At 33.9% G+C, this 15,845-nt stretch overlaps 1 protein-coding gene across 7 annotated transcripts in view; it reads left to right on the top strand.

Moving 5' to 3' along the window:
• The window catches only part of LOC145245758 (uncharacterized), a 315,536-nt gene that overhangs the window by 266,475 nt on the left and 33,216 nt on the right, over positions 1-15,845 (top strand). For all 7 annotated transcript variants that reach the window (XM_080107360.1, XM_080107362.1, XM_080107361.1 and 4 more), the window contains one exon: positions 10,164-10,313. In XM_080107360.1, the coding sequence (XP_079963486.1) occupies positions 10,164-10,313 (150 nt within the window). The remainder of the gene's footprint in view (positions 1-10,163; positions 10,314-15,845) is intronic.

The raw sequence follows: 15,845 nt of genomic DNA, 5'->3' as shown, positions 1-15,845 counted from the left end.
CAACAGTTTATTCAGTAGACGTTCAAGTTATAAACTATATTATTTTTCAATATAACTGCTATCAATGGAGATGACCATCTCAAGGTGGGTGTGAAATGGATCTGACACTTTGGTGACCACAAACTTGCCTATAGTGGCGAATGTATTTGTGATGGCAGCCTTTAGAGCGTCAACCATGTTGTGGACATACTTGTTGGTCTTCGCTTTTTCTTTTTCTTTTTTTTTGTTTAGAACTACCTGCCTGGGAGCTACTGTTTGTCAAGGCTCAAAGGCTACTCAAGGATAAGGGTTAATGAGTGTCTGTGGTCACTGAGACAACTGTGTAGTGATCGTTAGTGGTTGAAATTGGGTGTAATTTGATTATTTAAGGAGATGATACAAGAAGAACTTGTTTACATTGGATTTGAAAACCACCATGTTGTAATCAGCTGGAAAACAGGCCAGTGGAACAGTACCACAAGCGAGCTGTTCTAGGAAAACAGCTTTGTTTATGAAATTTGTGTTTAGGAGGATAGGGAGGGAAATTGTTATAGTGGTTGTAGTTAGACGAGTGCTTTTTTATGAAAGTTTGGCGGGAGGGAGGGGTATAGATTAAAGCTGAAATGAGCACTTGCCATGAAATTAAAGATACAGCAGAGACAGACTTGCAAGATCTTTTCTGTGAGAAAGAGGTTGCAAGGAGGAGAAAAGGGTATCACCTACTAGGTTTCAAAGCTGGTTTTGAATTTTATCAAGGTAGAATAGAGTAATCTAAGCAGCTCCTCCCCATATGTAGCAACAGTACTCCATTTTAAGGCATATTTGACTCTTGTACAGGTAGAAGATTGTGTCGGGAATGAGATACTTTCTAGTGTAGTAGAATGATGCAACCATTTTTCCAGCAATCTTGGCAACAGATTTGATGTAAGTTTTCCATTTGTGATCAGGAGTGAAGATCAGTCCAAGAAGCTTGTCAAACTAGGGTGCTTCTTTGAGACGAAAGCCATTCACATTAATTTGGGCCAAGTAGGGATCAGAGTATTGGTGGTGAAAAAATAAAAGCTTAGTTTTGGATGTATTAAAATTAACCAATTACCTTTTGCTCTATTGAACCATGTGCTCAAGGTCAGAGGAGAAAGAATCGGAGATCTTCATCATTGCTGTCCTTTGAAATGTTGCCATGTCGTCTGTGTATATGTTGATGGATGAACTTAGAGTGTGATTTGAGAGATTATTAATGAAAATAAAGAAGAAAGTTGAGCCCAAGATGGATCTTTGAAGTACGCTAGCATTGACACTTTGAGCTTTGGATTTCTGCTCATTAATGACTACTTGTATAGATATATTGGAGAGAAAGATTGGATGGCTGAGAAGGCATGTTCAGGTATTCCCTAGCTGGAAATCTTGTGAAGTAGACCTTTATGTTAAACTCTATCAAATGCCTTTAATATGTCAAGAGCTATTGCTCTAGAAAGGAAACTCCCATCAATAGATTCACTGATCCTATGTGAAATTACAGTTAGTACATCAGCTGTAAATTGTGCAGGACGGAAACCATATTGTTTGCCACTGAGTAGGTTGTCTTTGTTGAAGTGGTTGACAATTCCCTTATTTAACATGGATTCAAACAATTTACTCATTATACACTAATCGGTCTGTACTGAGATGTAGAAGATTGATCTTTACTATTTTTTAATATTGCTCAAACTATTAAGATTTTTCTAGATGTTGAGAAGCATTTCTTCTTTATGCATCGATTAAATAGGTTTGCAAGAATATGTACTATTTTTGGTTGCAGCTTTTTAAGTACTATAACTGGAATATTGTCAGGACCAGATGGTCTGCTGGCATCAAGATTCTTGATGAGTTTGGCAACATCATGAACAGATGTGTGGATGTTTGCTCAGATTATTTTCAGATTTGGGGTGAAATTCAGGAAGTAGGTGACCAGGATCGCAGAAGGCTAAGTTTTATGCAAAATTCTTGGCAAAGAATTTGTCTGTCAGATGCTACCAAAATCACCTCAGGCCTGTTGATGATGGTTGGGATAGATACACGCGTCTATTTAGAACCTTGTTTGTTATTCATCAAAATTTAAGAGAGCCAAGCCTCTGTTCTTCTACTTTGGATTTGGTGGACTGAGCATATGACTCTTTCGCATTTTCTATAATCCGTTTGCAGTGATTGCTGGCAGTTCTAAAGGTGACATTTGTTTCAAAACATCTATTATATTAAAAGCAATTGAAGTAATGGTTTTTATGTGCAATGGCAGCAGCACATTCAAGGGTGCACCATAGCTGGCTGTTTGATTTCTGTAAGAATTTCTGGGAGTGTGTGTGTATACCAATGATTTGACCAATCAGTTAAGTTGGATGCAGCAATCTTATTCATCCAGGGCTTCATCATGCTCTTCAACACCTCCTAGTACTTCTTTTCTTTCTCTTAATTTTAACTAAGTTGAAACTGGTTGAAATTTTGGTAAATGCTGAAAATAACTGAAACAGGTAGAAAGGAAATTAAAGTTGAATGCTCTCAAACCAAGCCAAAATAAATAGTCTGAAAAATTTACTTGTCAGCTTAATTTGTTGCCTGAAATAAAAGAGGCCAACATTCGTAGAATGCTGACCAGGCCTCCATGTTGCCAATAAAAGAAACTCTTGCCAATTATAATGCGCTTTCTTCTGAGCTCCTTGTGTTTGGTGTCATTTGTTTCATTGTTCTGTTGACATATGTGACAACACAAGATACAGGTTCATGTTACCTGTGATCCTGTTACAGGGATAACATTTCTCTACTCCATATGTGGAAATAACAGTGCACTATTACACATTATACGTGTTAGATGTTTTCAATGAATAATCTTCATCAATATTTGTTTTAATAACTGATAAATCCAAGGTTTTTGAACTTATATACATTAATTAATTAATAGTATTTTTCATGTCATTCTTTGGAAATTTAAATTTGAATCTTGGCTGTAGGAAAGTAGGCACAAGTTTTTATCATTTAGATTGGATGAAAATCTTGTTTAAGGATTCCACTGACGTCAGAAATATCAAAATTAGATTGGACAACTTTTGAAAGAAATAATCTCAAAGCTAAAATTGTAGGTATTATGGTTGAAGTTCTGTGACTTGCTTCTTTGGCGATTTCTTCAAATGGACTCAGTAACTGGATAATTTTTGGAACAAGTCCCCATTGTTATGTTGTTATGGTAAGAATCTTATTATCAACAGAAATACGTTACAAGAGCTTTTCATTGTTCTAAATTTCTTTTGAGCATATAATGTTGAATTGCACCGTATGGTCACATCTTGAATTAGTTTTTTTTTTTTTTCCAAATGAAGCTGATCCTGTATTTCAGTTAATTTGCTAACTGCTAATGGAAAGTGATTAAAGTGAGAGACTATATTTCTGTTAGTTGTAATGATTGTCTTCACAGCCTGTTGGGAAAATAATGAGTCATTTATTGAGATTTGCAATGAATGTATGAAGCATAATAGTGATTCTAAACAACATTCTCTGACACCAGCAACCATATTTGTTCCTGAATCCTGCAAGACTAAAAAAAACTTTTATTGAGATTGTTGGACTGACTTCCTCATCTTGGTTGTTATAGTCACAACGTTTCGGCCGTTTTGCCCTCCGGCCTTCATCAGGTGTTTTGTATCGAACTGGGGAACCGTTTGTTAGGAGTCTCGAACCCAACCCTTTATTATTATTATGGGGGTACCGTGTTCGGACTCCAGCTAGGCTCTGGGACATAGTTGCTGATTCTCTGTTTTGAATGTTACTTTTCACTGCCTTCGTTCAGGATTGAACTCAGCACCTTTGGGTAACTGTAAACTTTGATACAACGTCTAGGACCACTCGGACGTATGTCACTAGGACAATTCTTAGTTGGTTTTTGTTAATGTTAAACCTATGTTGTTATTCAAGGTTTTCTCTCTCTATTAGAGGTGTCCAAATTGCATTCAGCTCTACGCTTGGTTTGCTCAGTAGGTTGTTATGTCCGAGCATGTGAGCTATTTCTTTAAGTTTTCTCACTTTCCAAACTTAAAGAAACAGCTCACATGCTCAGATATAACATTATTATGTAGATTGTCGGACTGACTTCCTCATCTTGGTTGTTATAGTCACAACGTTGTCCTAGTGACATATGGCCAAGTGGTCCTAGACGTTGTATCAAAGTTTACAGTTACCCAAAGGTGCTGAGTTCAATCCTGAACGAAGGCAGTGAAAAGTAACATTCAAAACAGAGAATCAGCAACTATGTCCCAGAGCCTAGCTGGAGTCCGAACACGATACCCCCATAATAATAATAAAGGGTTGGGTTCGAGACTCCTAACAAACGGTTCCCCAGTTCGATACAAAACACCTGATGAAGGCCGGAGGGCAAAACGGCCGAAACGTTGTGACTATAACAACCAAGATGAGGAAGTCAGTCTGACAATCTCAATAAATGGTTCAACATGTTAGTTATTGTAAAAGTTTTTGCTGATTTGCCATCCCTTTCATGTGATAGTTTGACATAACTTGCAGGCAGCTTTATTCTTATTCTTGGGATTGACATCAAAATACTTCCAGCAAAAACTGGTTGCCATAATAGTTGAAAGTTGCTGTCAATATTTAGTTAATTTTTTACATATTTAAATTACTTATGTCTGATATTTAATTAGTTCTTTATCTCAATAAAATATACATTATCTAAACCAGAAAAATAAAAATATATATGTGATGGTAGTACGAATCCGAAATGAGGAACAAAAGTATGACTGATAAAGAATATATTATTTTCGGTTCACACATGGTCGCAATGTATTGTACAATTCCCCAATGTAAAAATTGAAAGATGGCGCAATAATAATCAGTTCTGCAGCAGCCTTATAATTTAAAACTCTCACACATTTCCACCATTCAACTATTGAAAAAAAAAATTAAAAATAGCATTAAGCCAACAATGATCTTTATTTTCGTCTAAAAATTGCAACAAATATACAAAAGAAAATGTGTAATTCGTTTTCAAAATTTATGTATCATTTAATTTAATAGATTAATTATTGATAATAACCATGGCAAACGTGATATTAAAATCAATTCAATTTCCTATCAATTGGTGTTAAGAAATTGTATCTAGCTTTATTCACCTACATGTGCAAAGCAAAAGAAAATGATCATACCTAATGTTTTGGATGAAATCAGTCTTGTGAAAATAAACATGGCAAACTTTTTTAAAGGTGAAACTATTTTTCTTTCAGATAAATTTTTGTTTTTAACTTGAAAAAATATTTTTTTAAAAAGTAGTTTAAATCATGATCCTATTTAATTAAATTAATTTAGATTTGAAAAAGAAAATGTAGTGCTAATGCAGTGAAGATACTGTGTAATTTTTGTAAATATTATCTTGTTACTTTTTTGTCTGTTGGTTTCAAAGTTTCCATGTTGTAATTTACACATGTTCGTGCTTCTTCACCCTCAGCAAAATAGTGTATCTTGCTGATTTGCTTCATTATCATCAGTGAAAAGTAGATGTAAAATCCAATTCTAAATATGTTTTCTATACCAATCTTTTAAAATTTGAATCATGGATCTAGGAAAGCAGACATGCACAAGTTTTTATCATTTAAATAGGATGAAAATCTTGTTTTCATTGATTCATTGAATTGTTCAACAGCTTTTGACAGAAATAACCTCAGAGCTAGATTTGTAAGTATTATCATTGATATGGTTGAAGTTCTGTGACTTGCTTCTTTAGTGATTTCTTCAACTGAACTCAAAAACTGGATATATTTTCGAACAAGTGCCCATTGGTAAATTGTTATGATTGGAATCTTATTAACAGCACACATTACAAGAGCTTTTCGTTGTTTTTAATTTATTTTCTGTATATAATATGTTGAATTCCACCTTGAATAATTTACTGTATAATTTCTAAACATGAAAACTGAAAAATGAAGCAATTATTTTCTTTGACAAATGATTTCAAGTATAAAATAATAATGTTAATTCGATAAGTAAAAGAAAGGAGAGAAATTTTCCATATGCTCACATTTAATTGCTTCAAATTCAGTGCAGTTGTAAAAGTCTACATGCTAACATTGCGTCATGCCTGTTATTTGATAATATGGTGCAGATGATGCATGTCTCTTCAATAAATTTTCACTGGCAGCAAAAAAGGGAGTTATCTTGTCTTCGTTTACAACTAGCAGTTCAGCCTGGCTTTGCTCAGGCCCTATTTACTGTTCATAACTTGCCCTACATGTAAATACACTTTATGTAAGATTTCAAATGTTTAGACCAAAATTTGTCTGAATAATTTCATAGAGACTGCAGAGGTCAATGTTTTTTTAACTTTGACCCCTTAACATTTATCATTTTGGTCTCAAATCAAAATACAAAGTTTTACACATGTCCAAGTTACCTACATCTAAAATTTCAAGTCTTTAGATCCAAAATTGGTGGAAGAATTTGGTAGAATCTGCAAAGGTCAACTCTTTCAACTTTAACCTTTTCGCAACCAAATTTTCACCCCAAAACTGATTAAAATGCTTGTCGCATGTCTGTATACCTATTATGTATAAATTTCAAATGTTTAGACCTAAAATTGGCTTAGTAGTTTGCTAGATACTGCAAAGGTCAAATCTTTTGAACTTTGACCCCTTGGCAGCTCAAATTTTCGACTCAAACCGATTAAAAAGCTTGCCCTATCTCTGAATACCCTTTATATAAAATTTCAAATGTTTAGACCAGAATTGAGTAATCTGATAGAGACTACAGAGGTTAAATCTTTTTAAACTTTGACCCCAATTTTGACCCTTTAACATTTATTTTTTGGGGCTCGAATCAAGTTATTAAGTTAGATCCATGTCCAAGGAACCTACATTTAAAATTTCAAGTATTTCGACCCAAAATTAGAGGAGTTTGGTAGAGTTTTCAAAGGTCAAAACGTTGAACTTTGACCCTTTGACAGCCGAATTTTTGGCCAAAAAACTGATTAAAAAGATTTTCCCAAATCTTAATACTCCTTATGTCAAATCTCGAGTCTCTAGACCGAAAATTGACAGTTATTTGGTAGGTAAATGTACACACACACACACACACATTTTCACTTTCATAGATATATAGATATAATTTAATTAATACTAGTATCATGACAACAAAATTTGCTGATAGATCGGTTTTCTAATGCTGATTTTTCTCTGTCCGGCCGATTATCAAAGGTCAATTAATCGCTAATCGAACAATTTGTTAGTACATCTTTAATACATATACATATGAATTGTAGGATATATATTTAAATTTATGCAGTAAAAATAATAAATTTTTTTAAACAAAAATTTATTATTTAAAGCAAGGAATGCATGAAATTAAAGTTCTTTCCTTAATCCATGGATTTTCGATGCATGAGTCATCTGTGATTAAACCCATGACATTGTTTGGATATATATATATATATTATGCACACACCCGGTACTTCTCCAGAATATCAGACACAGGTTAACAGGCGCTATACCTTGCCCAAACGTGACCTAGTACTATATGAAGCAAGAGCATTTATCTCTCTGAGATACACAAATGCAAATATGTATACATAGCCATATGCGTACATGATATGAGCACAATGCGGAAAAAATATACAGATATAGTGTAAAATGAAATTTCAATCAAACATTTTTCTATGAGAAGTAAATCAACTCAAATAATCTTGTGTTCTTCGTTTTCGATTCTTTAATCTATTGAATGGTAATATTAAAAATAGAAATTCCAACTAAAATCATTTCTTTGCCAATCTAAGCAGCTGGAAATGTTGCATGTGTCTATTCAAGTGGACATGTTTTGTCTTTTCATTTTTCTAATCTTTTCTTTGATTGTAAAATAATAAAGACTTGCTCTAATATTACAACAAAATTAGAGTAGCTGGTCAGTTGGGTAAATTGCTATCACAGAAGCGACCCCTCCCCGCCCCTCTCCATTTGAAGTTGTTTTATGCATGCTTTACTGATCACGTTAGTCGTATAAGGAAATCTATAATTATACTAGATGTACACGTAAATCGTTGGGTCACAACCAATATTAATATTTATTTTACTTGGATTTCATTTGAAGATTCATTAACACTGAATATCGAATGCACCAACAAGTTCTGGGAACATGTTTACCAGAAAGAACAGTCACAAATAAGTCATACACCATCCACTATAACTATTAAATTCATACAGCTATGTATCTATGAGAAAAATAAAGCTATTTAACCTGACATAGTGATATGGAACTACAAGGAGAAAGAAGCAACCTTAGTAGAAGTTAGTGTCACCCAATAATGCTGGGTTAACCAGAACTGAGAGTGAAATGATAACGAAATATCAAGGTTTTATGTATGACATGAAAAGAAATTGGAATCTTAGGAAGATCTCCGTCATTCCAGTAATCATAGCAACAATAGAAATCATGAAAAAGAATTTAAAAAACTACTTGGCAAATATACCCGGTGAACCAAGTGCAAGAAAGATAGAAACAATTGCACTTAAAGTGATGGTTAGAATCTTAAAACGATCTCTTGGTAGGAACGTATGAGATAGCAGGTGAATCCAGAAGGATGTCCCATACCCAGCTAAAACAAAACGATAAAAAAATTGGGGGGGGGGACAATTAAGACATTCTTTTCACATAATTAAAGATAAGAAGTTTCCTTATTTTTATTTTATCATTATTAAATAATAAAAGTTTTATTATTCTTATATATAAGTAAGGAGACTTATTTAATTTGCATGTGTTTATGGTGTGTACAGACGTATATGTAAATTAGATGGCCACACTTACAAAAGAGTTATTTTTTCTCTAAATTCTCACAAACACATAAAGAAATATTAGAGGGTGGTCGAATCAACATGAGGTGAGGGGGTGAAATGAAATCCTTAGATAACTAAAAGAGAAAGTTGGGTGATTTGTTCAGTTAATTATAAACTATGATTAACTATCACGTTGGTGCAGAAGCTTTTAGTGCATTTTAAACCCTTGTAATTTATTTTATGCATATTGCTATTACTTACACATAGCACCATGATTAATTCATCGGACTACTGTTCTCATCTTGAGTGTGATTTTCACAACGTTTTGGTGTATCTTGTCAAACTTGGGAATTTGGACGGAAGTGTGATTTTCACAACGTTTTGGTCGGTGTAACCTCCGACCTTCTTCAGGTGTATCTTGTCAAACTTGGGAATTTGGACAGAATTCAACAGAAACATTCACAAGTTCGGTAAAATACACCTGAAGAAGATCGGAGGTTATACCGACCGAAATGTTGTGAAGATAGCACTCAAGATGAGAACAGTAGTCCAAAGAATCCAAATAATACGAATACCTAATCCTCATCTCAAAAATTCAGAAACGGTCATGATTAATTTATAACTTTTTTTTTTTAATTATTAAAACATCATTCATTTTTTTCTGCAATAGTCTCAGCCATGTTGACCTGAAAATGACCTTTAGTCAACAGAAAAGGTTATCTTCTATCATGATAATGCTTATCCTCACACCACACTACTGACCAAAGATCTCCTAGGAGAATTTGGTTGGGAAATCTTGCCCCATTCTGCATGTTCTCTTGACCTAGTTCCCTCAGATTATTACTTATTTTAAGGATTACAAAACCATTTAGATGGTCTTAGGTTTACATCATGAGTAGAGATTGAACATGAGTTACATTCATATTCACGTCAAAACTTAAAGAATTTTACAAGTGAAGCATTTATAAGCTCGTTGGCAGATGAAATCAAGTTATAGAGAGAAAAGGTTATTTTCATGAATAAAGATTTTCAAAAACACAGTTTCTCATTTTCAAGATGAAATTTGAAATTCGCAAAAGCACCAACCTAATAGAGCAATTAAAACAATTTTTTTTCAAACATAACTCAATCCCAGATATAAGGTGTATTTTAGCTTTATTTAAAAAGTAGAAAGCCACAGGGAAACACATCGGTTAACTCACATTTAGTATAATAACAATACATTCTGTGAATGAGTAAATAGTTTTTTTCTGATTTGAATTTAAAATCGAAACTCCTGTTGTAAATTTTTTTTTTTAATTTTTACGTCATAGCCATTTCCTTTTTTTAATGATTCGTGTTTGTGATATTAAAACTAATTTTTTTTTAAATTCCAATTTCAATCTTCTCCTGCAGATTTTATCTGATGAAACTAAGCGAGCAGTATGTGTGGCCCAGACTTTATGCACAAGTCTATCGCAGTATACTTCTCTTCAGGATGCTTACATCCATTCAGCACTCACGGAAGTTTACCATGACCTGGAAGATATCAACTCACAGTTGCAGGTACGTGGCCATACGATATCTATCTGTGTTTCGCTACGATCACCTCGCCACAAAAGAAACATTGTCTTATCATTTTTTAAATCATCCAATTTTTGATATGGCTATTCCAATAGTTGTACATGGGACAAATATTCTAGTGAAGACGTTACTGAAAAGAAAACATAACTCTGTTTGTCATTTAAATTCTGTGAAAGCCACATGCACAGGTTGTTTGGCATTATATATCAAAAAGTGATCATTAGTACTTTGTATGAGGCTATAGAATATTCGGTGGTCAATACAACTTTAACTCAAGTCAAAGTAACAAACTAAAGAAAATGAAAAGGAGAAAAGAATGAAGAGGAAGGAAAAAAAGTTGTAAAAGAGAGTGTGATTGTGTAACAGATTGCGGACGCAAATGCATACGAAATGACATCACTGTAAAGAAAAAGACTATCAGAAGGAGAGAGAGAGCATGTTAGAGAAGATAATCATGTGAGAGACGTCACAACTATGATTGGAAGTCATGCATGACGGGAGAATGAGGAAATAAATGTTGTTGTTATGAAAAGTGAGTTTAAGTTATTCTTTGTCTTGGTCTCCTTTGTCACGTAGATTACATACAACATGCTGAGTCTACGTGTGTAACCGTGTAACGTTACAATGAGTCAAACGGTGAATAGTACAATAGAGTGCCCTCTGGAATCTACCATATTTTTTTTAATACTTTAAATACACTCTTAGACTCTCGGTGTGTTTAGTAACAAGTTATTTTATATTCACTACGTGAACGTGTTACAAGTATCACCATGCTGCTTGTATCTGTATCAAATTATTGCAGCATGTAAATGGCCTCCCTGACAAAATTGTGTCTCTAAGCGAATCTCTAACTGACACAAGGGGAAAACAAATGATCACATATCTAAGGCAATGGTTGAAATTTTACAGGAAGACCTCCAATCTGTAATAGAATGGGAACATAAATGGATGCTAACATTCAATGCTGTTAAAACTAAGCTTCTTTCCTTTAATAATTACAAGAAACCTTCTCAACCACTGATAGCCATGGCTAATGATATACTACCTGAAAACTCTTCCAGCTACTCAACTTAACATTTACAGGAAACATGAATTGGAGCAAATACATCAAGGGCATTGCTAAGGCTGCTGCGAAGAAGGCTCTTGCTACTGTGCTAGAAAGTTACTTACGTCTTAAAATATTCTGTAGCTCTACAAGGCCACCATTCTCACATGCATGGAGTATTGTTGCCACATTTAAGCTGATACATTTGCCACTAGTCTCTGAATCCTGTCTAGGATTCAGAAAATAGCTGCCAACCTAATAATAATAGGTTCCCCACTGTCGACCAAACTCCAACCTCTCTCCCATCAATGAAATGTTGTAACCCTGTGCCTGTTTTACAAGTATTTTAATGGAGAGTGCGCTAACAAACTTTGAGACCTTATACCCACTCTATGTAAATATCCCCAATTAACCTGACAGGCAGTAAAATCCCACCCCCACACTGTAGAGGTTCCTAGATGCCAGAAAGCCTTCTACTCGAATGAGTTCTTTTTCCAAACTGCTAGTATTCCTGTAAATGTGTTCTAAATAGTAGCCCCTTGCATCCAAGTGGCACTGTACCTTGTTTGAAGTGAAAAACCAGTTAAAAAAAAGATGCTAACTAACTTTGCATATATACTTTTTATTTGTTTTGCATAAGCATTAATATTTCTACACATTCATGAACAAGTCAGCCAGATATAAGTAAGATATAAGTAAGATATAAGTAACTAAATTACAAACTAAACACTCTGGAAAATCTCGTCAGTATGCCCTGTATTTAAGAATTCAGGTGATCGGTCATCTCCCTCTCAATACAAACCAATAAGTTTCCTGTGGGTCATCTGTGTTAAATAGAGAAGTAGTCAACCACCTCAGCAAAAGTAAACTTCTTAGTGACATACAATATGGTTTCTGTTCTGCTAGATCTACAGCAGGTGCTTACGGTTATATCTCATAGGACTAGGGAATCTCTTGATGGTTTCTTTTCTAGGGCGGTTGCTCTTGACATATTAAAGGCCTTTGATAGAGTATGACATAAAGGTCTACTTCACAAGATCTCCAGTACGGTATTGTTCGAAATGTCTTCTCAATTATTAAATCATTTCTCTCTGATAGGTTCATAAGAGTAGTGGTTGATGGGCAGAAATCAGAAGCTTACAGTATTAATGCTGGAGTCCCTCAAGGGTTCATCCTGGGCCTAACTCTCTTCCTAATCTACATCAATGATCTTCCAAATCACATCCTTAGATCATTCATAGACATTTATGCTGATGACACTACCATCTACGGTAGTACATCAAAGACTAAACAACCAAGAAAATAGACTTCGTAACTTAGTGGGGATGCCCTTTTCTCTTCCCTGCAACCTCTTTCTTATAACACAATCAGCCGGTCACTGAGGTGTGACTGCCTTCACGTGTTACACTAAATGTCTTAAAGCGGACTCGGGAAGATATGAAGATGGCCGTCATTAGGGTCTATAAGAAGAAAAGCATACCTGAGATGTTGGATGTGCTGTGTGGCTCCTTCTTCTCACAGGAAACGTCTTGACCCCTTCACCCTGGTTGCGTCCTGACTGGAATTTTCTTTCTTCATCCTTTGGACCTTTATGGCAGACACAAGAAAGACGACACGCAACACAATTGTAATATATATGGAACATAACTATTTTATTTTACATTAGAGATACAATATATATTACATAAAAAACTTTTACAATTTAAAACTGGACAATAGGCTTTTCAAAGCTAACTAACCTAACTAGTCTTGAGGGAGGGGGTGCCCCCCTCCTCGTTTACGAAGAAACAAAAATTATGGCACACACCTCATGACGGCCTGAACAGAAAAAAGGAGAGCTCTAGGAAAGGGAATTATGGGAAGGCGTTTCTTTGTATCTCTACGCACATGGCCAAATCACCACTTGGCCATGCTGCAGAAGGTGTTAGAAACAATGGCAAAGAGAAATAGTGCCACATCCTCACAGAAGAGACGTTGCGAGCCTGTCTCTGCTTTATCATTATTTTCATGGCAAGTACTCTTCTGAGCTCCAATCTATAGTCCCTCCTCGCCAAAACTTACACGAGAAACACTCGTCTAGCTGAAACCACTATTAATAATTTCACCCTACTCTTTATCTGTGCCTAAACCTAAACGTAGATTCCATGAACAAAGTTTCTTTCTTAGAACTGCATACCTGTGGAACTCTTTTCCATTTGCCTGCTTTCCGGCTGACTATAATATGGTTGTCTTCAAGTCCAATGTAAACAAGTTCTTGATGACCTGTTCCCCTTAAGTAATCCAATTTACCACATTTCCACTAACAATTACTACGACATTGTTCCATTGATGACTGTACACTTATTAATCCTTATCCTCGAATGACCTCTGGCCTTGATAAGTGGTGACTCTTTGTAAAAGAAAAAAAAGAAACTATATCTTGCTCAACTTCAGTATCAAGCACTCTTGTTAAAATATCATTGGTTGCTTAGCCTCTGGAAAATATTAACCTGGAATTATATATATATAACCAATCAGATAAAAAAGTTAACTAGACAAAAGCAAATGTAAACTTCAATCTAATATTAATATTTATATAATTATATTAATATTTATATATTTGTTATATGTATAAACTTGCTAACGTATATGCATGAATTTGCTAACATATTTTTTTTTCTGAAGAGAAGAATTTTGTATTCTTTGAAACTCTGTGGAATAAGGATTAATTATCTTTGTTTGAGGTATTCTGTCAAAAAATAAATTTTACATGTAAATGTAAATTTTCATTTACGGTTTTCATTTATGCTTTTTGTGTGTGTATGTATATGTATATATATGATAAAGCTAAACGTCTGTGTGTCTGTGTACGAATAGGCTCCTATATGGTTGACTATTATAGAAAACTGACCGCATACAATGATAGAAGAGGATCCAAAATGGGTGTTTCGTTTTGAACAGTGATGGTTTATTATAATTGTGGGGTTTGGGTATGTGCCTGGCCCCTAAAGTATGGAAATAAGAAACTTTTACAAGGGTTTTTGATATATAGATGCACATAAGAATACTTTGATAAGTATGTTTCAGCTTGAATAGGGATGGTATAATAAAATTATGGGGTCTGCATTCACGCCTGACTTCCATAGAATGAAAATATGCCACAAACTTTAAAAAGACTTTTGATATCTATCCGCGTAAGAATACTTTGATAATTATGTTTCAGTTTGAAGAAATATAGTACAATAAAACTATGGGATCTGCGTCCACACCTGACCTCCATAGCATGAAAGTATTTCACAAAGTTTAACAAGGTTTTTTAATATAAATCCACATAATAATATTGTGATAAGCATGTTTACGTTTGAACAGGTGTGGTATAATAAAATTATGGGGTCTATCTGATTTTCATAGAATCAGTTTTCATTTTTTAGAGAAAAAATAAGTTGTTTGTGAGTAATGTCGAAACCAATTTAGGTGACCAAAATAGGATTTAATTAATATTTAAATATTTTATGATAAAAATGGAAGGATTAAACTATTTGATATTATTTTCTGACACTGTTCTTGCCCCTTTTAAGTAACTGAGTTTTTTCCTAATATCAAAGTTACTTAAAGGCGTTAAGGCGTTTCCATTTTTTATGATAAATTATTAAAATATTCGTCAAATCCTATTTCAGTCACCTAAATTGGTTTTGAAAATACTCCCAAACAAATTATTTTATCTAAACTATATTTTAGGAATAAATAAAAACATTTATATTTTAGATGGCGATTCTTTTAATATTGTCAAATAAATGAAAGAATTAAATAATCGGGTAGATAAAGTATGCCAAAGTAGAACAAAGAGTCCATTTTATGAAGTATAAAAAATGTGAAAGGCAAGAATTAATTACCTCAGTCGAAAAGGATTTGTCTCCTCTGACTGACAAAGAAAAGAGCAGATGCTGAATTTTTTTTTATTATTCATTTCACAATAAAATGAAAATTCTTTTTCCATGATAGCTTTGGTTTCGATACCCCAAACTTTGAAGTTATTTCTTTGCATGCACGCTCACTTTTCATACTATCATACGTCAGGGTTCATTTTTTTAAGGCTCTTTTTGAACCCAGTCAACGACAGGTACTTGTTCTAGTATGTATATATATATATATATATATATATATATATATATATATATATATATATATATATATATATATATGTTTATATAAATTTTAGAAAGCCAGTCTTAACATGAGGAGGAGGAGGAACGATTGGAAAAACTCAAATTCGCTTAAAATTATTTTCTTTATACCTATTTAATAAAGTTACGTTTATTTTTATTTATTTATTTATTTATTTATTCATTTTTTTGTGCGTGATTTTTTTTTTTTTTTTTTTTTTTTTTTTTTTTTTTTACGTCACGGGGACGTACATCATAAAAATTTTTCTTTATTCTTTCATAGGTGGGTGGGCACAAGCACCCAATTTATGTTCCTGGTAAATGTTA

Source organism: Euprymna scolopes, chromosome 23 (assembly GCF_053919585.1).
Source record: "Euprymna scolopes isolate OS-2025 chromosome 23, ASM5391958v1, whole genome shotgun sequence".
Classification (NCBI taxonomy): domain Eukaryota; kingdom Metazoa; phylum Mollusca; class Cephalopoda; order Sepiida; family Sepiolidae; genus Euprymna; species Euprymna scolopes.
The sequence above is the reverse complement of the archived record's forward strand: the minus strand, read 5'-3'. Positions and strand labels throughout refer to the sequence as shown.